This window comes from Elgaria multicarinata, chromosome 10 (genome assembly GCF_023053635.1).
Source record: "Elgaria multicarinata webbii isolate HBS135686 ecotype San Diego chromosome 10, rElgMul1.1.pri, whole genome shotgun sequence".
NCBI lineage: Eukaryota > Metazoa > Chordata > Lepidosauria > Squamata > Anguidae > Elgaria > Elgaria multicarinata.
This window is the reverse complement of record NC_086180.1, coordinates 50,672,473-50,693,295: the sequence shown is the minus strand read 5'-3', so window position 1 is coordinate 50,693,295 and position 20,823 is coordinate 50,672,473. Positions and strand designations below refer to the sequence as shown.

At 40.0% G+C, this 20,823-nt stretch overlaps 1 protein-coding gene across 2 annotated transcripts in view; it reads right to left on the bottom strand.

The window, feature by feature from the left end:
* Positions 1-7,181: 7,181 nt before the first annotated feature.
* MND1 (meiotic nuclear divisions 1) overlaps positions 7,182-20,823 on the bottom strand; it is a 34,223-nt gene continuing 20,581 nt past the window's right edge. For both annotated transcript variants that reach the window (XM_063135252.1, XM_063135251.1), the window contains exons 5-8: positions 17,509-17,583; positions 15,760-15,874; positions 9,270-9,314; positions 7,182-7,419 (exon numbers count right to left, since the gene is read on the bottom strand). In XM_063135252.1, coding sequence (XP_062991322.1) covers positions 7,313-7,419; positions 9,270-9,314; positions 15,760-15,874; positions 17,509-17,583 — 342 coding nt within the window. In that variant the 3' untranslated portion in view covers positions 7,182-7,312. The remainder of the gene's footprint in view (positions 7,420-9,269; positions 9,315-15,759; positions 15,875-17,508; positions 17,584-20,823) is intronic.

Genomic DNA, 20,823 nt, shown 5'->3' with positions numbered 1-20,823 from the left:
ACTGCTGGCCTTGTCTCACTTGCTACAGCTTTTAAAGCCAGGCCAATACCTCCAGCTACAGAAGTAACATATTCTTGTGCTTGGATACTTCTTTCAGGGATGTGGAGATGTATTTTTCAGAAGCTGCTGTCTTCCAAGGAGGACAAGTGAGTTCCCATTCTATGCAACCAAGGGACATTTGAGGATGGTCCAAGATATTTGGGAGCAGATAGCCAGCTATTTTCTTAATCACCAGCGTTGGCATTTATAAATTGTTGCTTACCTTCAAATTTACCCTGAGTAAGGAGGGCCACCAGTTCATTCACTGGGTTGGGTCTACCTTCCTCTGTTAATGACCTGTCACCATTTTTGTCTTTAAAATACTTTTCCTTGCAGTTCCCAACCTTGAGTCCACAGATGTTGTTGGACTACCATCATCCCCAGCCAGTATGTCCAATGGTCAGGGACTAAAGTAATTGTACTCCAACATTATCTGGGAACCCAAGGTTTGGAACTATTAAATTAGAGAGAATAAAACATTTGCTTTTTATTCAAAACAGTTGAAGTTTTCCTCTATTGCATGTCTTCATTTATCATTCTTGTAAAAACAGACAATCAGGAAATAATGAGATGCTTTCAGTGAGTAATAGTTCTTCAAACGAAAGATACAATAGTCTAAGGAAGAGTAGGAAACACAGCCATATATTTTCAGGAGAAAATTTCCTACTTGGCATTGCTTAGGACAAGAGAATGGACCTTCTTTCATGTTTAAAAATAAGGATTAGGATTCTTTTCCACTTTGAGAGGAGATGCATGACTCATATGTATATTTTAACACAGTGCTAAATCTGTAAACCACAAGTGGGAAGAGTATTTAGTGTAATTCATTACAATATTTAGACTAATTACTTGAGCTTGGAGAGATCGATCCTTTCTTAACATCTAGAAAAAGATCTAAAAGATCTTAAATTTATACAGACATATATAATGTATAGAAGTGTAGGGAACTCAAGTGGTCTTTATCAGAGAAGTGAAGGGAGAGGGTAATCTTTAACCAAGCATTTGATACATGGAACATTTGGATACAGTTAAAGACTCCAACCTTGACATGGGGAACACATACGGAATTAACTACTAAGAGCCTTTTTTAAAAAAGGCTCCAATAAACTCTTCAGCCTTATACATCACTTACAAGTGAAATTTCTCTATTTGCAAGAAACTGGTGGGTGTAGGTCTGTCATATAATAAAGTCACAGAAGCGGGGAAGAAATTGAACAAAACAGAAAGCTCGGAAAACAAACAATGTGCTGAAATACCCGCACAGAGGAGACAATTGGGGCTCCTGTGGTAAGGAATCCCATATCCTGGATACTGAAACTGAGAAGGTCCTATGTCATGTTCTAGCCAATCAAACCTCTGACCGCAATGGGGCACAGAACAGGGCCTCCACTATTGCAGCCAGGTGGAGAAGCCCAAATATCCTGGTACAAAACCATTTAGGACATTAAAAGTGATAACTATCGCTTTGAATTGTGCTCCCAAACCATGGGAGCTACCCTCTATTTAAGCACTAGCTTGGTAGATATGGAAGGCCAGGAATTGCATAGACAGAGGCAAGTGAGAAGGCTCGCAGAGTAAGGATGGAGTGGTCAGTCCCTCCTCCGCACCCAGTATATGAAACAAAGCCATCATAGTGGAAGGCGACCAATTGCCGGTTGCCTTCCACCAGGCACCGCCGACGGATTGGCCCTGGAATGCCATCAGACAGTGTAAGTGCTGTATTGCCATTGCTTCTATTGAAAAAGTGGGAGTGAATCCCTGACTTTTTCAAACCGCAGCATCGCGGGAAAGCCCCACGTGGCTGCAAAGTTGTGTTTGTGTCATCTAACCAACACAGCACAGATCCACAGCCACCACAGGGCTTTCCCCGTGTATAGACAGCCCCTTGATCTCAAAGAATTGTGCGTGCAGCCAATTGGTAAACAAAAGGTTTCCAAGCACAACGTCAGCCACAAATACTAAAAGTCTTAAGCTTTACAAAGGAAGATGAACCTTTTGCACTATTTGTTTCAGCTGCTGTGTGGGGTCCTCCCTCTCCAAGCCCTGTGTTCCAGATGGTTACCTGCCCCTAAATCCAGCCCTGGATTTATCCTTCCATTTGCTACCAGAAAATTAAATAAATATCCACCCAAGAAGGCACAAAGGATATGTGGTGAATTCAGGCAATCGTTCAACGAGCGGCAACTTGGTAATCATGTGGTAAGCCAGGCTCTTAAAATCGTGCCCAAGAATTCACCACTTGCCTTTTCCTACAGATATCTGGGCAAGCAGCAGATTTCTCTCCATCCTTTTGGCAGGATACCACAGGCAAACAACTCACCACATGTTAAGTTATAATTTGACACATGGCTATCTGTATTCAATCAAAATCACCCAAAGTTAAGCAACAAGGCAAAACATTTTGAGAGCCCCAAACATAGGGTGGTTAAAAGCTGCATTTCTCCCCACATCTGGCATTCATTCCTATTTCCTGTTGCTTTTTGTCAAGGAGAACCTGAAATACTAGATTTTACAAGTTCATCTTAATGCCCATGGTTCCTTTCCTACCATAAGTGACTTGTAGCAAACTCCATTTATATTACATAAACTTAACATAGATAGATACTTATATACTGGAGAAATACTTGTAGTTGTTTGCACTTCAACATACCATTCACAGGTCATGAAATACAACTGCAAATCCTATTAGTGGAACATCATGTAAGACAATCACAAGTGTTTTTCTTTTATTCTTCTCTTGTGTATATTTACTGGGAGGCTACAACTGCCTAGCTTTCTGGCACATGTATACACAGAGTGAAAATACACAGAGTGAAAAATCTGCATGTGCAAATGTGTGTGGAATTCACATTATTTCTAGAGAGGACAGATAGGTATACTTCATCAAATGAATCCCATTGATCTCAATTTATGAAATTCAGTGACAGTTCAAGTAATTAATTTGGGGGTGAAAGAGCACCAGTGTTTGAATTAAGGTATTAGCAAGGGAATCCAAACTAAAGATGTTCTAGCTAGACCTGCAAATATAAACACATAGAGTCATGCACATGCACTGTCTACCAGTGGCATATTCAGGGCAGAACTTTGGTGCAGGAGTGTGTCCCCCCCCTTGCCACAGCAGGCTGGCTTACCACCTTTTGCAGTGGTGAGGGCCCATACAAGACCATCTAGAATCTAGTGTCTAAAATTATCCAACTGCACCTCACCACAAAAAGTGGTAACCTTTTGGAGACATTGGGTTCAGGGCTGCTGGGTGTCAGTTTACTTTTTAAACTCAGCCTGGAGGCAAATGTCAGGCGGCCTCTTATTTGGCACTGATATCCTTATGGTTACACCTGAAGTTACAGTTCAAGGTATGCTCAGTCTTCTTACAAATGTGTGCAAAATTGACTGTAAGCTGATTACTATTTCATTTTTGAAAAGACTGATCCTGACAATTTTGCTGCAGCTGTTCAAAATATTTGTATGCAACAGACAAAGACAATCCCACAGCGCAGGACAAAAATAAAAAATAGGGAAGGCTTATGAAAATACAACTGAAGGATAACTATAGGAAGAGTTAAATAGCTTGTTAAAAGTAAGACACAAATTATTAATCGGACTTGGAAAACCCATGTATTAAGTTATAGTTTCAGAAATTGTCCAATTGTCAAAAACTGTTAAAAGAAACTAAATTGAACATGTGAATTTGAAGATTGACAAGTTTAGCTCTGCTTAATATTAAATCCAACTAGAGGATTTAATATTATGAACACAATTGCAATTCAGAACACCCCATATGCAAGTTCAAAGGAGTGAATACTTTTCTGTTTTGTTTTTAAATGGAATAATTAGAAAACAAGGATTATGCAAAGACATTTTAGAAAGAGTTTAGTGGCAGAGGGTTAGATTTATACCCCCACCTTCATGTTCAGTTGGTACTACAACTGAGGCACAAGAGGAAAAAAGTTATCCTCTTCATGTCTCTACAAATCTTCCATGACAAGTTTGTTACTAGCAGCCTGATGCTAAATGGAGGATTGTAATCTGTGTCCACTGTTTTAGAAACACTAATAAATATTGCACTGAAGCCTAGTTCTAATATCCTACAGATGATTTTCATATGTGCAGGGACTGCAATATTTTTAGAGTTTTGGGGCAGTCGGTTTAATTAAAGAAACATCCAGTTATAACCCTTTGACCATTTTCTCAGGCTTTGTAAAAGACATTTATTTCATTTATTTAGAGATGCTTATAGGCCATCTACAGAACAAAAGAGCTCCCAGAAAGCAGATTACAAAATAAAACATCATAAATAATATTTTGTTTTATCAATAATATTTTGTAAAGTAAAAGCACTAAACATAAGATAGATTGAAAACCCCGCCACAGTGCAAAACTAATTCATTAAATAAATCCAGTGGGGGAAAATACCCACAGAGGGAAATGAAGCAATGGCGATCTTAAAAGATATCAAACAATCTTAAAATGGCATTTAGTAATACAGGTCTTCACCATGCACCAAAAGGACAATGTAAATGCCAGAGCAAACCTCTCTGGGAAGGGCATTCCACAATCAGTGCACCTCCAATTAAAATCCAGTTAATAATGTAATAAGTAATAAAAGCCAAACAATAGGACTACAAACGAGTCCAAACATTGAAAACAACAATATTGATTGCACCGTCCGTGATTGGAAGCCTCCCAACTCAGAGGCATCTGATCATCCAGTGCAGGGCTGGAGAAGCGGTGGAGGCAATCTTCGCCTCCCCATCTTCCTGCCCTGCAGATTTTGCTAGCAGGCTTTTTAGCCCATCTAGCTAGAGCATTTTGGAGAGAGAGGCAAGGAGGCTGAGGATAACTCGTATCCTGGCCTCTCTGGTCTCTTCCCCTCCTCTGCCACAGGATTGCCTTTCCCCCCTCCAAGGTTAAGTTTCCACTCTTGGAGAGGCAGATAAGCTGGTGGTTCTTTCCAAGCTGGCTGCAAAGGGGTTGGATCTCTAACTCCCCCTTCTGAGGTCAGAGCACTGTCTCCAACCTCAGAGGGGGGGAACCCAAACTCCCCTATGGTCCCTGGAACGCTCACCCAGGGACCATAGGATCACTCTCTCACACACTAAAACAACTTCTGTCAAGCAGCCCCATAGAACCCTTAGAAGACCATTGAGAATAAATTCATCTTTTGAATTCTTCTGAAGAGCTGCAAAGATGGGGCCCAAGATTGCTGTTAACAATAAAACATTGGAAAGGAGACAGAACAGCTTTCAATGAAATTGACCTTTTAAAATTAGATATAGACAGAAGGCATATTTGGAATTATTGTCTTATTAAGATTTAAGAGAAATTAATATTGCGCAATGTTACGTTTTGTTGTCAAGTTTCTGCAACTTTCATCACCCTCTTTTAAAGGAAAGACAATTAAAACATGTAATTAGGTTATTTCTAGTACTTATTCATACATCATTTCATGAAGCACTTTTCCAATCAATAATTTCAGTTGTGTTCACCTTCACAATAACCTTGCCAAATAAGTCATCATCACTTCCATTTTATTGTAAGGGATTTAAAGGTGAAAGATGCTGACTGATCCAAGGCCGCACTCTAAGTCCATGACAGAGATGGGGCTTTGGAAGTGTTTTCAGAATTATATGCCAATTTCTCATAAACGGCTAAAATGTTGCATGTCAAGGCTTTCAAAGATTAGCATATGAAAAGAATATACTTTCAATATTTTCAAAGGACAGACTACTATTAAAATTAATTGTGGAATGTCATATTCAAACTTATCAATGTCAAACTTATAAAGAGTTTATTGGGAGACTTGGTGCGTACATGCACAGGAACAGCCAAAACATCAGTAAATGGGGTGATTTAGCTAATCCAAACTTCTTTGCCCTGTAGATGTGCATAGAAGAGGAGAGAGGAGAGCCCCTTGGCTGCAACCTTCACCTGGGTTTACTTTTCAATCTTCCGCTATTGATGCTGCTACTGCCAGAAAATAATCGGTTCGGTATGCTAGGGCTGCAAAGAGGAAACTTGGTCAGGGAGTTATATGCACGCCAGAACTCTGACCACAGGCATTCTTGTGAGATGTGTACAGACACCTGTACAGGGGTTCTGGAGTGCACAGTTCCAACCAAACCTTGACTCCACGGCATGCATGTGAAACCCAGCAGTATGAACCAAATAGAGGATTGCGCCAGTTTTGCAAATGAGGGCTGCTGCCAGGTGGCCTCAGTACAGGCTGCTATTCCTGCTTCTCCTCCTACAAGTCACGACTCCACCCCAAGTAATGTAGCAAGCATCGCCTTGAAGATGCAACAAATTAGCAACAACTGTATGTTTATTGTTCAAAATTAGTCTTGTAGAAGGACCCTTAATCAACGACACAATCTTACAATTATTTAAATTGCAATCACCGAGGAAGAAATGTCATTTGTGTCACGTACAGCATTTGTGTCACATCTCTCTCTCATAGATGCACACACACAAAGTCAATGGATTGCAATTACTACATCTTACTAATTTACTCATCTTCTGCTTGTCCCAGGGTATTATCTTCGTACACTTCGCCCAAGAACACACCCAGCATTCTTTTTGCGTTCAGATAATCTGTATTGCTTCATTTTTGGGGTCTCTCTGGCTTTTAAAAATAACTCAGTGATCCTAAATCATAGCTTCGGAAAGCTGATTAAAGCACCAGGAGATTGTTCAAATAATTGAACTTGATAATTCTGAAGCTTGACAGTTTTTATTTTATTGATGTGTAAAGTGCTCTGGGAGCCTGTCTGAATAATGGGGTAGAATACTTAAAATATCTAAATAACCATCTGTCAGCGATGCTTTAGGGTGGATTCCTGCATTGAGCAAGGGGTTGGACTAGATGGCCTTGTAGGCCCCTTCCAACTCGGCTATTCTATGATTCTATGAAATTCATCCCCAACCCCAACCCCTATAAAGAATCATTTTTCAAATATATTTCATGTGGCTTCTCAGCGTCTCTCCTTTTTTCTTTTCGCCTGGACCTCACCCATTTCCTACGCCATGGAACCAGCACAATGGACTTCAAGGCATCTGGCTACCTATGTATTTTTTTTTTTTATTAGTCGCTCTCAGTTTGAGACAAAATAACTGGGAGGGTCAAGGAATGAAAGGAAACATAGTTTTTCAGTATATTTTCACATTTTATTAACCAAAATACAAACAGTAGTTGGAAAGAAAGGAAATGAAACTTCAGAATGAAAACAGAACCTCTTTAACAATATTAAATTATGTGCCACCCTTTCTAAACATACTAATCAATATAGTCGAAGTCTTCCGGAATACCAAAAGTTTTATCAATTTTGCCATCTTCAAATCCAAACTTCCGTTTGGCCCAAGACTTTACTGCAAAGATATTATCTGTAAACAAAGTGGGGGGATGGGACATAAACATTAAATATGAGTGGTTTCTGGCTTCAAGAAATAAATATTCAAAAATTTAGAGTCGATCTAAATGGTATTATCCATGTCTTGACAGCCTTCCTCAACAACAATAATTTATTTCTTACCCGCCTCTCCGATTGGATTGAGGCGGGGAACAACAGCAAGCATAAAATACATAAAATACTAATTAAAAACATAGTATATACTGTTAAAAAAACATCCTAAAAGTATCATAAAATTCTACTGGATAGGCCTGCCGGAAGAGATCAGTCTTGACAGCTTTCTTGAATGCTAAACCTTGTGCCAACCCTCCAGGCATGTTGGGCTATAATCCCCATAATCTCCAGCCAACATTGGTCATGATGGCTGGGGTGATGGGACTTGTAGTCCAACACCAGGTCGGAGAATGCTGGTTCAGGCTATTCCTCATGTACATTTTCCACCTCTAGATTGCAACATCTAGCACCAGTTATTATGCAACTTCCACCTCTCACGGGGAGACTAGAACTTTCACACCAGTCTCAAACCTCCAACAGGTCATCTGGCGTAAGGAAACTCTCCATGATTGGAACCTTTACACGGTAACTGCTACTTGGTGCTTACAAAAGAGGTGGAAAATAACAAGGAAGGAGCACAAAGCAAAGTGTAGCACTAGCCTGCAACAGTTCGCAAGCATTCAGTTCTTAGAATACCATTGCTTGCAAACACTTGTTGAGGAGAAACACAGCTGCTCAACGAAGGAAAAAAGCTTATTATTTTTACCCAGCCCTTCAATATTGCTGCTCCCAAACCGTGGCCAATGAAGTATAAACCAATAAAATCAGATGGCCAAAACAACAATAAAATGGCAGTGTGCATGAAATTGCAGCAAGAGAATAAAACCAGATTTATCAAGGTTTAAAAGGGCTGGGAAAATAAAAAGGTATTCGACGGATGCTGGAAAAAAATGTTAAGAGTTGATGCCAGGTGAGCCTCCCTGCAAGGTCATTCCAAAGGTGAGGCCAAGGTGGCCTTTTTGCCAATAGCCAAAGGTGAGGGCACCCAGAGAAGGCCATAAGAAGATAACTTCAGTGCACTGGCAAGTTATATTTTGCACCTTTTGAGATAAAGACACATCTCCAAGGTATTGTTATAGTAAATGGACTGTGCACATTTTCTTTCCCACAGTAGTGTTAATGGCCAGGGGTTAATGATCTTCCTAAATGTGGATGTCTGGTGTTGAGCAAGCCATTCTAATTTTGCACAAGGCAGCTGCTTTCTATGAAGAGCTTACCATGATCTAAGAGTTGCCAGGCAAAGTTAAGAGCTAATATTGTGTGCGCTTCAGGTTCGCCTAAAATAGTCTTTACTGGCTTAAATTCAAGGGTTTTGCTAGTATGCAGGTAAAGATAACCTTCCGTTATAGGCTGCTCACAATCGAAATGGAAAGAACAAACTCTCTTACTTTGCAGATTGCTTCCACTGTAAGTCTTACAGATTGGACTTGTTTAATATATACAGTGGTTTATATCAGGACGAAAACTGCAACTATACCTGGCAATGATTAAGACTATTGCTAAGAGCAGGCAAAATGTATTTATAATAATGCATCCATGAGGAGTAGCAGCCATTGTATTTAAGTCAACATTTTGTTGAGCAATGGCAAACTTCACCAATGACAGAAGGTTTTATGAGCTGTTAGCAACCCATTAGTTGCCAAATTGCTTGCTCCTTAGCCAACAACCAACAATTTTAAAGGTTTATGAATGATTGCTTCTTCCCTTGAGTTTATTTTTGCTCAGGGAAGGGGCAGGAATGCTGCAAAAGGAATGTAAATGCAGACGCACCAGTCCATCTGTTGGCTGCTTCCTTAGCTACTTTATTTGCTTGACCTGAAAAAACAAGAAACAAAAGAAAATCAGTACAAGCAAGGCCCAGACCCATAATGCAGCAGGCTCAAAGGAGTTAAAATGGCATTTTAAAAATGATTTTTGCAAACACAGAACACAACTCTTATATCTTTTAATAGCTTGAAATAGTTTTGCTATTCTTTTGAAGTTAATATTCTACCAACCCTCAAATAAGATTAATAAAGTTATATCAACGTGAACCAACATTTAGAAGATATGGTTTCTACAAGTGCACTAAAAGGAAAAATCCCAACTTTGCAACCTCAGCCTAGTGTCATGAACCACAAGATAGCTTTCCTGGCCATAGGGATGAAATATGAAGATCAATAAGAACGGAGACTAATTGTTCACATGCCCTTGTAGCTCTGCTGGGCGCCTCTCCAACTTGCTTGCCCCATGACATTTACAGTGCCACCTTTTGGTGGTCCACAGCACATCCTCTTCCGGAGCTTTGCCACCCACATCTTGTGGTGCAGCAACCAGGAATGTTAGAATCGTCCCTCTGATACAGCCAAGGAAAATTATTGTTAAGTTTAAAGGAAAATTACTCATGTGGTTTTCACTTTCTCTTTCTCCACAGATGGGCACGTTTTATGGGCACAGAAATTACAGAATCTTTTACCTCCTGATGAAATCCCCCATTTTTGTGTGTGTTTGTTTTTTAAACAATTGAAGCAGCCTCACTCATGGGCCAATTCACATGCTCTTTTCAGTCACCTTCTTCTAGCATGAAGGCAATTTATTCAAGTGACCAGCAACGCATGGGAGGCAATTGCTACCAACATTAGACGCTGTGATTTTCATGATCAAAGCATGTACTTTCGAGATTGGAAAAACCTGCTGTAGCTGAGTTTTACAAGTCCTTGCTGATACATTTGTCTACTTATGCAAACAGCCAACTCACAGAGCAAGGCAAAGCATATTCCACAACTAGCTTACAGTGTGAAGGGCAGTGGAGTGTCAGTGAAGCAAACCAACGTCTTTCAGCTCTCCCTCTTCCTCAGATTCCCATACCGAACTGAAAGAGCTGTCATATTTCCCACACCCAAACACGCCCCTCTGTCTTGCCCACGCTTGCCTTGTATTATTTATTGGCAGCGGTCAATGCACAGCCTAGAGCTTGTCTCTAGGGACGCTGAGAAATTGATGCAACATAAAAAGTTTCATTGTTATAAAGTTTGTACTGTAGGCAAGACTAACTTAACTTGCAAAATGAGCGGCTGTAGGACACACAAGGAGATTTAGTGTACGTTAGATAACTCCAAGAACTAATGGCAAAGATTTCAGAGCATTTAAAACTTGCACTCCTGTTCACCATGCACTTGGTTACTTGTTTTTAAAACCCTCAACTGAAAGGGAAATAGGCATTTATACTTTGTTTTCCATGACATAGGAAAAGGAAGTGTTAAGAACTTTTCTACAATTTAAAAACTGTCAATAATTTGTATTGTCAACACTTGCTATAGGTTTCTGGAAAGGGCATAAAATAAGATCACATTTTAATCCCATTGCCACTCAAAATACTTCTAGTAGACCCCTCCTGTCCAAGTGATTCTTAGGTGAAAGCTCTAAGCTAAGGAAGGTACTGTATGAGTAGACAAATAAATGAGACAAAATCTGGTTTGCAAATAATGACAATCCAGAGTACAAGTTGAATATGGGTTGTTAAATCGTGGCTTGTCATTACTTGCAAACCCTGCACTATGATTACCTATGGGTTGTTAATCAGAAGCAACCCAGGAAGAGAACCTATGGTTTGTTGTAGGATTGTGAACTCTGGGTTAATCATGGTTAACAACCCAGTTAAACCATAGTGCAAGCTTTGCATGTAACAACTCACAATTCAATTCATACTCAAGCATACCCTGGGTTGTCTTTATGTGTGAACCAAATGTGATTACATTTAGACCTGGTTAGCACAATCAAACAATCATGGTTTGTTAGCCATGGGCTGCTTGCGTGTGTATGTGAGCAAGCGAGCATGCTTGTTCCCACCCTCTTGCCCACTTTTGCTTTCATGAATAGGGGTGTTTCTGAGTTGTTTCATGTTGTGCAAACTCTGGATTATTTAGGGGTTAAACAAACTCCTTTCCCTGCATCCTGAAGCACTTGTCCTTGAGAAAAGCATCAAGTGTATTAACATGGAAAGAGTAGCTAAATTTACAAAACACGAAGTGGCTTGAGCCAGTATGAGCTATCAGGCTGCAGAAATCCATCTGCACATTAGATATATGGATTTGATCTAAACAACAACGATCAAGATCCCTTAAAAGGCATTCAGTTAATTACTATTGAGACAGTGTATGATACACTCATATTTCCCCCCCAACAGACAACATTTCTGCCATGCTATTCCTTCCTCTGATATTCCCAAATTACTTGCAAAGATTCGGATAAATTTATTCCAATCTCATCTGAAATCAGAGTGAACCCTTTGTACTTAAACAGCGAGAGGTTCCTGTAAAAAGCAGACTGCTCTACAGGTCATCAGGAGTGTAACTTACTATTAGACAAGAACTTTACAGTTTGTAACCTACAAGTGGAAGTTACAAGAGCAAGTTTAGAGCAGAATGCTTTTCACTTCTAAGAAGCAACACTTGCTTCCTTGACAGCTTGGTGGGCAAATATGGGAGACAATACAAGAAAGCAGTTCACAGCTGGGTCCAAAGTTAATGAATCCCAGTGTTGTGCAAGAGCTCCATGCCATTCCAGAATTATGCAAACTAAGCACATTTGAATATAAAGCACAACCTTTTCGGCCCTGAGAGCTGGATCTAGTATCATAATTTATTCCTGTAACACAAATGGACTCTTCCTGAGCCAGAATTTAGACTTTTTTTTTTTTTTTTTTTACTAAAGCTTTGATATTGACGCTGTCCAGCTGAAATTCTGGTACTTGATTCAGCTACTGCAAGGGTGCTAGGTACAATGTTCCCTGTCATAGTGACGTGGTTTGCATGACACAACATGGTGGGTCCTCAGCCTTTTTTCTTTCAGGATGGCTTGTTGTGACGTCTGAACCTGGCACAGTTTCCTCAGCATGTTTTATTAACTGTGCACAAGCCACACTGAGAACGCATCGTTTGTTGTTTGGTTGTTCATGGTGGCTTGTTTTCAGAGTGGTTTCTTGTGACATGGAGACCCAGCCCAATGCCTTGTGCTTCGCCTGTTGGAAAGAGCTACAAAGCCGCCTAGCAAGAGCAGCAAAAAACCTGGTCGCTCTTCACGGTCTCACCAACGTTATCCCTTATTACAACTTGAAATGACGCTAGTCAATTTACTCCTCCCCTTTTTTGCCTCCCCAGGCACTGACACCTTTATTTTTTTCAACCTTCAAGGAGAACCACTCAAATTTAACATTTTTTAACCTCTGGGGAGATTTGAGCGAATTTTCTAAAGCGCAGTAACCTCTCCCCTAAAGTTATGAATAAATAAATTTGTGCAAATCTCCCAAATGTGAAAAAAAACCCTACAAACTAAACTTCATTTTCCTAATTAGTGCATTTCTACTCATCAGCGAAGTAGTCTGCTAAGGTTGTGGCGCAAAGAGATATGTGCTGGGAGTGGGCGAAAGGACTCCGTGGAAGCAAGCCATGGCAAGATGCAGAGCATCTGATCATTTGTCAGGAGTAACATGGGTTAGTGAGCGAAGAGCCTATTTTCAGGGCGGCTTATCACAACGTGCAAACTGGCCCACTGTGTTTGAGTAATGCACAATGGGAGATGTATGCCAATTTTCACGCACTGCTCAGTTAATCATGGAAATACTCTGCACTGTAGATTACAAAATGCTGTGCAGTGGTAACTATCTGAATGTGTGCTGAAAAATAAAATGGGACTGTTTTATGGACATGATTGACTCATGAAGTAAGTCCCATTAAATTTAGTACATCTCAAGCGTATGGGACTCATCAGTGGAAGTCTGACACACTGGAACTATGTCATTACAGATATAGGAAACAGCAACTTTAAAAAGAAAAAAAAGCCAATATTCTTAGGGATGCTGAGTTCCTTGACAACACTGGGTAGATCCTGCAATGCTTAGATCTGCAGCCGCACTTGCATTTCCTGAACTGCTGCACTGTTTTCTTCTTGCTCTCTTCCACAGGAAGCAAAACTGACTGCTGCTTGTTATGGATATGCAAGCTTATAGGAGATAATCAAGAGAAACCACTTTCTGTCCACGTTGTCCATACAACAGCAGTACCAGGTGCTACATGGAGAGGACTGAGAGCTGCTGTGTGTGTGTTGTGGGGAAGTGTGTTCAAAATGCAAGCCAATTTTCAGTTCACCTACTGCTGCTGACTGTGGAGCTGAGTTCTAAGCAAAAGCTCTTTTATTTAGAAGAGAGAGGGAGAGAGAAAAACCCAAATAGGTCAATGGCATGTGGGTAGTACAACTAAGCCTAGCATATGGTTGTAGACAATGTATTTGTGTAGAGTTGACAGAAGTCTTTTGTTACTTTGTCCTGACAAACCCTATCAGACACTTTTTGGAGAGACAGTACTTATGGACTGATGAGATATGACAGCCTGACCTTTCCATAAGGGACATGGGAAGCCTGCACTGATGGGACTTGACAAGAGTTTTTTTTTAAAAAGGTTCACCAAGATCCAGTGCTTTAACAATACAGCTCTACAAAGGCAAAACTATACAGTTGTTTTTAATATGCACTGCTTGAGTGTAAAGGCAGATGCGACATTGTTTTATGCATTTCCTGTACAGGAGGCGTCTACAGATGTTTGGTGAAAGACAATGCAAAATTAATGCAGACGCTGAAATCCTTTCAAGGATTTAACTGAAGACAGAGTCATAGAGATCTTCCAAACTTCGCCTTGCGCGAAGGCTTTAGCACATCGCAACCCAAAGGCAATGGTTAGGAAACTGCTCCCACAGAAAAGGAAAAGAGAGATGGATTTCTTCACATTCGGGATTGATTCAGACAATCTTTTGAAATGCCAATTCATAATCTTTGTGTCTTGCCAAAAGATGCATCATAGGTCCTCTGACTTCCAATACTATCCTCCTCACAACAATGTGCAAGATATTCCATCTATTCCTGACATTCAGGCATGACTGTAGCCAAAATAGCACTATCCATGCACAGTAGGTAGGTGTTAGTTTGCTCAGGAGAACGCAGAGGTTTTCAGAAGTATAAAAAGGTTTTGTTTTGTTTTCTTTAAACTGGAAGTGTTGGGTAGGGAAGGAGTAGAAAGAGAGCGCAAATCCTGCTCAGATGGAAAAGCTCTTCTGTTCTGGGTATCCTCACCAGCTGAGAAGTGGGTGCTTTGAAGGTGCGGATCAGGCCAGCTGACATGATCTGCACTTCAAGGGCTTTTAGCTGTCCCTCCTCAAGTGAAGAGGCTGCCCAGAGCTGGATTGCCTCCTGCCTGAGAAAGGAAAGCTTTGAAGGCTACAAACACACACATACTTGTTGCAGAGCTCCATTCTTCTGCCCAAATTCAGGAGCTTCTGCAGCCCTATTCAGGCATGATTAAATTGTACCAGTAGAGGAGATGCTAGTCCAGCCTGAATATCCCCACATGCGCTGGCTTCACACCTGATCTTCCCATACTGGGTGGGTATATCTTAATGGTGCTTAGAATCCTCCTCATGACAGGAAACCCTGCACCATTAGAGTTTCCGGTCACAAGGAGTTTAAGTGTATTCAGGCAAGCTTGCTTAGAATCCCCTTTCAGACTTTCCTGCTCAACACGGGAAGGTCAGGAGTGAAGCTGAATTGTGCAGGGATGGTGGGGAGAAGGCTGGCATTCATGGCCCCACTCTCCCTCCATGGAGAGTGGGGCCATGAATAGAGCTGAATACAGCTTCTAGGAAATAGTTATTACTTCCCTACCATGAAAAAATTACAACCTAAACAAACAAATACAAAATGGGGATGGACAAACATGAAAATAAATAACGGTTGTACAAAGACTTCTGCCAAAATATGCCGCTAGGAGTACTGGAGAACAAATTCTGCTCTGACGAATGCTGAGTCCCTCTCCTGTAGTTGTAGCAGTGTCTACAGCCTGAGGAAGGGGACTCTAAAAAATCCTATAGTCTCTAGGACACTGTCCCAGGGCCAAAGGCCTCCACGCTAAATTCAGTTTTGGTATGATCCAACGGGGTTGCTCTTCTGAAATGCCTAACAAAACAGCACATGTGTCACAGCTTATTAATATGCCTATGAAATTTATTATCACCAAACTATATGTAGACTACTCCTCTACACATCAGATACTCCTCTGAAGCTGGCAAATTTATTGAATTAATACTTGTTTTTTATAAATAGCAACTGTATTTATATACAACCTCTCAGTTTTAGTGGGTTCTCATGAGCTACTAAAATTGCTATGCTACAAAATTTCAGTTATTCGCTGTATAAAAAACACAGTGTATTAAAGCAACTTTAGGCATAACTTACGGATTTCTTCAACAATATCTGGATCACATTCTTTATATTTATCTATTGCTGCCTTTAGTTGGTCTTTCTTCTGTCGAAGGGCAGTAAGTTCCTTTGTTAGTGCTGTACGTTCTGCCTGGGTTCATTTTATTTGGGGAGAATCCAGAAAATTAATCTTAAAAGGCAGCAATTACAAGACAATTGTTGTACTCTTTTCCTCTAAAAATGGAAGCACCAGATCCATTGATATAAGAGGACAGGCACAGGGAACAACTGTTCTTGCCTATAGTAGTTCAAATAGTTTGTTCCATTATTGTCATGGCACATCTGGGAACAACATTGTAATAACATCCCTGCAACATAAGGTTTGTGAGAATATTCTTTTTCTTCTTTTTTATAATATTTATTTTTAGTAGTTCTGGTTACATAAAACAAATGTAACATCATTTGTATATATACATTCCATATCAATTCAGATACAAATTACAAGTTTCTGCCTTGAGTGGAATCCCCCCCTCTCCCATTAATACCATCCTCCTATCCACTCCAAATGTCTGTATATAGTAACAGGGGTGTTCTCCCCTCTTCTTCTTTATTCACAAAGTCAATAAACTTCTTCCAGACCCCTACAAATTTATCTTAGCGTAATTGTCCTTGCACTTTCCTCATTTTTTCTGTCAATTTTTCTAGAAGGGCAATCTGCAAACCCAATTGATACCAATTATCAATGTGAAGCCCTTTGCCATCCTTCCAGTGCCTGGCAATCAGCCATCTTGCTGCCAGGAGAAAGTGGCCTATTAAATCCTTGTCTAACAGTTTATTGTCCAGTCCTTTATATAAATTTAACAATGCTAGGATGGATGAGCCCAATGTCCAGTTATTGAGCTAATCTCCTGGAACACTTTGTTCCAGAAGATATTCACCTTTGGGCATGACCACCACATGTGTATATACATCCTGACTCCCGAACAACCTCTCCGACATTCTGGGGACGTCCCTGGGCTCAATGTGGATATTTTTCTTGGCGTCAGATACCATCTGAGTATCAATGTTAACATTAATTCCGTTTTTATATGATATTGTATTCAATGGGCATCTATTCCACAGGGCATTCCAATCTTTTTCCTCAATTTGGATTCCTAGATCTGTTTCCTAGACCATCCTAAGTAGATCCTTTTCCTCTCCTCTGCCCCACGGAAATAAAATAAGTCTTCCCCCCCCCCCATTTTTTTCATAATCTATTGGACATTATTTTTTATCCCTTGCCTCCAAATTCATATTTTTTTTAAATCTTAAATAGAGCATATTATGTGCTATTGTGAGAATATTCTCATACAGAAGTAGGCATGACGCACCCTGAATGTTTACATTTATTGGCAAGTGCTGCAACTTACAGGAATAGGCCCTCCCACACTAGAGGCATTCAAGAGGCAGCTGGACAACCATCTGTCAAGTATGCTTTAGGGTGAATTCCTGCATTGAGCAGGGGGTTGGACTCAATGGCCTTATAGGTCCCTTCCAACTCTACTATTCTCTGATTCTATAAATTAAAAAAAAGCAGACCAACTTTAAGACACATTTTTGTGCGTTCTGTCCCCTGCTCCACTCAATTTAATATACAAACATCATCACTAGTGCAGATCTGTTTTTTAGGAAAGAAAATGCAGGACAGATCATTCCTACTCCATCACGTGAAAAAAACCTTTCACTTAATACCCTAAAGTTTTCAGATTATAATTTGTTCTATATGTTTCCCAAAATAAAACTTACAGTATCTTGACGTCCAATTTTTGATTTTTCAATGCTTTCTTCTAAGGTCCTTTTCTTCTGGAAATATTCTGAGAACTGAAAGAAGAGAAGAACCAGAATCCAAACAATATTATTTATTTATTTATTTATTACATTTTTATACCTCCCAATAGCCGAAGCTCTCTGGGCAGTTCACAAAAATTAAAACCATAATAAAACAACCAACAGTCTAAAAACACAAATACAAAATACAGTATAAAAAGCACAACCAGGATAAAACCATACAGCAGAAATTGATGTAACATTAAAATGCAGAATTAGAACTGTAAAATTTAACTGTAGAACTGTAAATTTTACTTTACAGTAATTTTAAAATTTCTAATTTTCTTTAGAACTGTAAAATTTAAATTTAAGTTAAAATTAAGTGTTAAAATACTGAGAGAATAAAAAGGTCTTCAGCTGGCGACGAAAGGAATACAGTGTAGGCGCCAGGCAGACCTCTGGGGAGCCACAGCGGGTGCCACAGCAAAGAAAGCCCTTCTCCTAGTAGCCACCTGCCTCACTTCCTTTGGCAGGGGCTCACGAAGAAGGGCCCCTGTGGATGACCTTAGGGTCCGGGAAGGTACATATGGGAGGAGGCGTTCCTTCAAATAACCTGGCCCCAAACCGTTTAGGGCAGCGGTTCTCAACCTGTGGGTCGAATGCCCCTTTCACAGGGGTTGCCTAAGACCATCGGAAAACACATATTTCCGATGATCTTAGGAAACTGTATTGACTGAACTATGTCATGTATCATCTTTTGTATTATTAAAGCTATTGTTATGTATTATTTTCATTAGCAAACCATCCCATGACAATGGATCGTGTAGAGAAGAACGAAAATAATTTTATGGTTGGGGGTCACCACAACATGAGGAACTGTATTAAAGGGTCGCGGCATTAGGAAGGTTGAGAACCACTGGTTTAGGGCTTTGAATGTTAATATTAACGTTATCAATAATAATAATAATAACAATAATAATATATTTCTTATCCGCCTCTCCATTTTGATCGAGGTGGGGAACAACAATAAACAATAAAATACATAAAACTGTACATAAATACATTCTTTATATATGATTTTGACCTTATAATTTCCCCCCATCTTCAGAAATAATATACAGTCAGTTTAAACAGGCTGCCTTGGGTGATAAACCAGGAATCTGGCCAAGACATAATTGTTCCATAAAATCTTTACTTTTTAAACTTTGCCATTACAATTCCAAAAGTACAAAACCAGTTTCTTCCAATGGTGGTGGTAGGGTACCGTCTCAGACCACTGTGCATTCAGGGGATCAAGGTTGAGGTAGTGGATCAAGGGAAGTGTTTGCAGTTAGATCCTCTACATGAAGACTCCCAGTATAGGAAGTGGACTGAGAATGCACTTCAGTTGTGTAATTTTCACAAATCCCAAGTAAGGTTTGCCACTTCAACTCTTGCCATGTTTGCAGAAGTCTATTTTTGCACCTCCTTCTTTACAGGGACTTCTTGGCAGACAAAATATCACAGCAGCTTATTACTTTAAGTCATCTCTGATTATGCCTGGCTTGTGTTGTTTATATAAACTGCTGGTTTTAAAGCAGTAGGAACATAGGGCACAGTCTTAAGCTTACCCTGTTCAGTCATGAAAGGGGAGGGTTAGTATATGTATGATTTTATGCTTTTTATGGTTTTAAATTTTGCATATTTGTTTTTAATGTTCCGTGTTATAATCTTTGTAAACCGCCCAGAGAGCTTCGGCTATGGAGCGGTATATAACCGTAATAAATAAATAACCATGGTTATGTGCAAACCTTCAGAACTATGTGTGTACGCTTGCATATATCCTTCCAACATTCAAGAATGACTGGAGAGTTCCTATGCCTTTCCATGGTTTCATCAGCAGCTACTGTCATCCACAAAATCAGCATTAATTCACTAAGAAAAAGCACAATTGGCTGGAGAATAACCTTACCTGCTCCTAAGTTGCCAAGCAATTCAATTCTCAGCACCATAAAATCCATATAATAACTATAATGCATAGCCTATTGGGTGGTACACTGTATTTCTAAGGCCTCTGAAACTTCTGCTTACATAGCACTTCGTCACATTTAGCCTTTCAACTGAAGACGGAAAACGGTTCACAGCACACCATGCAAGCTACATTGCTAAGGTTCTGTTCTGTTGACTCACTGACAAGTACTTACAGCTCCCACTCTGTCCACATCTCCTTTTATGGTGAAGCCTTTCAAAAGGTGCCCTAGTACAAGGATATCTTTACAGAGCTGCTCTCTTGTTTTTTCAGTCAAATACGGAAAATCAAGCCTTGTATTCCAGACTTCCAGATCCCAATACTTGTAAGTGCCCTAATCAAAAACCTTGTTGAACAACTTGTTTTAGTAGTATAGCAGGGTTTTTTGTGGGTGTTTTTTTTAACAAAACTCATTGCAATGCTAAGAACACATACTTTGGCAACAAGTCCTAACGAAATCAGTGGGCCTTACTTCCGAACAAGCATGTTTATGATCATGGTGTTGGCTATGAAAATATAAGCCCGTATGTATGCACTGGCTAGAAATCAAACCAATGTCCCTTAAGAACAGCCACCCAAAGTATCCCTTGTTAAAGTAGCTTTTTAAAACTATAACACTCTTTACATTTTTTTTTCAGCCAGGAAAACTATCTAATGATGGCATAAGGACATATTAAAGTAAACCCTAACCGCACTGCTGAGTCTTAACCACTATACAAACCAAACGCCTTAACATTTGCCAAATTAATTCCTTGTGGGCAATGTGATGGAGGTAAAACTTTTTGGAAACATCAGAAATGTATACGCACACACTAAAAACCAGACCCCACAATGCCATTAGTCTTATTGTATTCTACAAACAGGGCCCGCCCTATCCTTAGGCAGAGTGTGGCAGCTGTCTTGGGCAGCAAGTTATTTTGTTATTATTGTAGTTTTATTGCCAGGGATGGGGAGAGGTACCTGTGATATCTTCTGTCCCATGTATCAAAATAATTTAGCTGACTCTGGGTACTAAGCACCTTGACTTGGGTGCATGAAGGTGCCACTTGCTTTTCTGTCTCAGGCAGCAAAATTTCTTGGATTGGCCCTGCCCACAAAAAAAGGTGTTCCAGGGGGCTGTCATATTTAGTCTCTTTTTAGAAATGATGTATATTCTACTTTCAGTTGGAGCTGCAAACTGAGTCAGATCAGATGCAATGATTCCACTTTCAAAAATCCATGGCTAATCAAGCCAAAAGTGAATGCCCGTCGTGCCCATTGACCTGTCCCTCCCCTCCCAGCATACT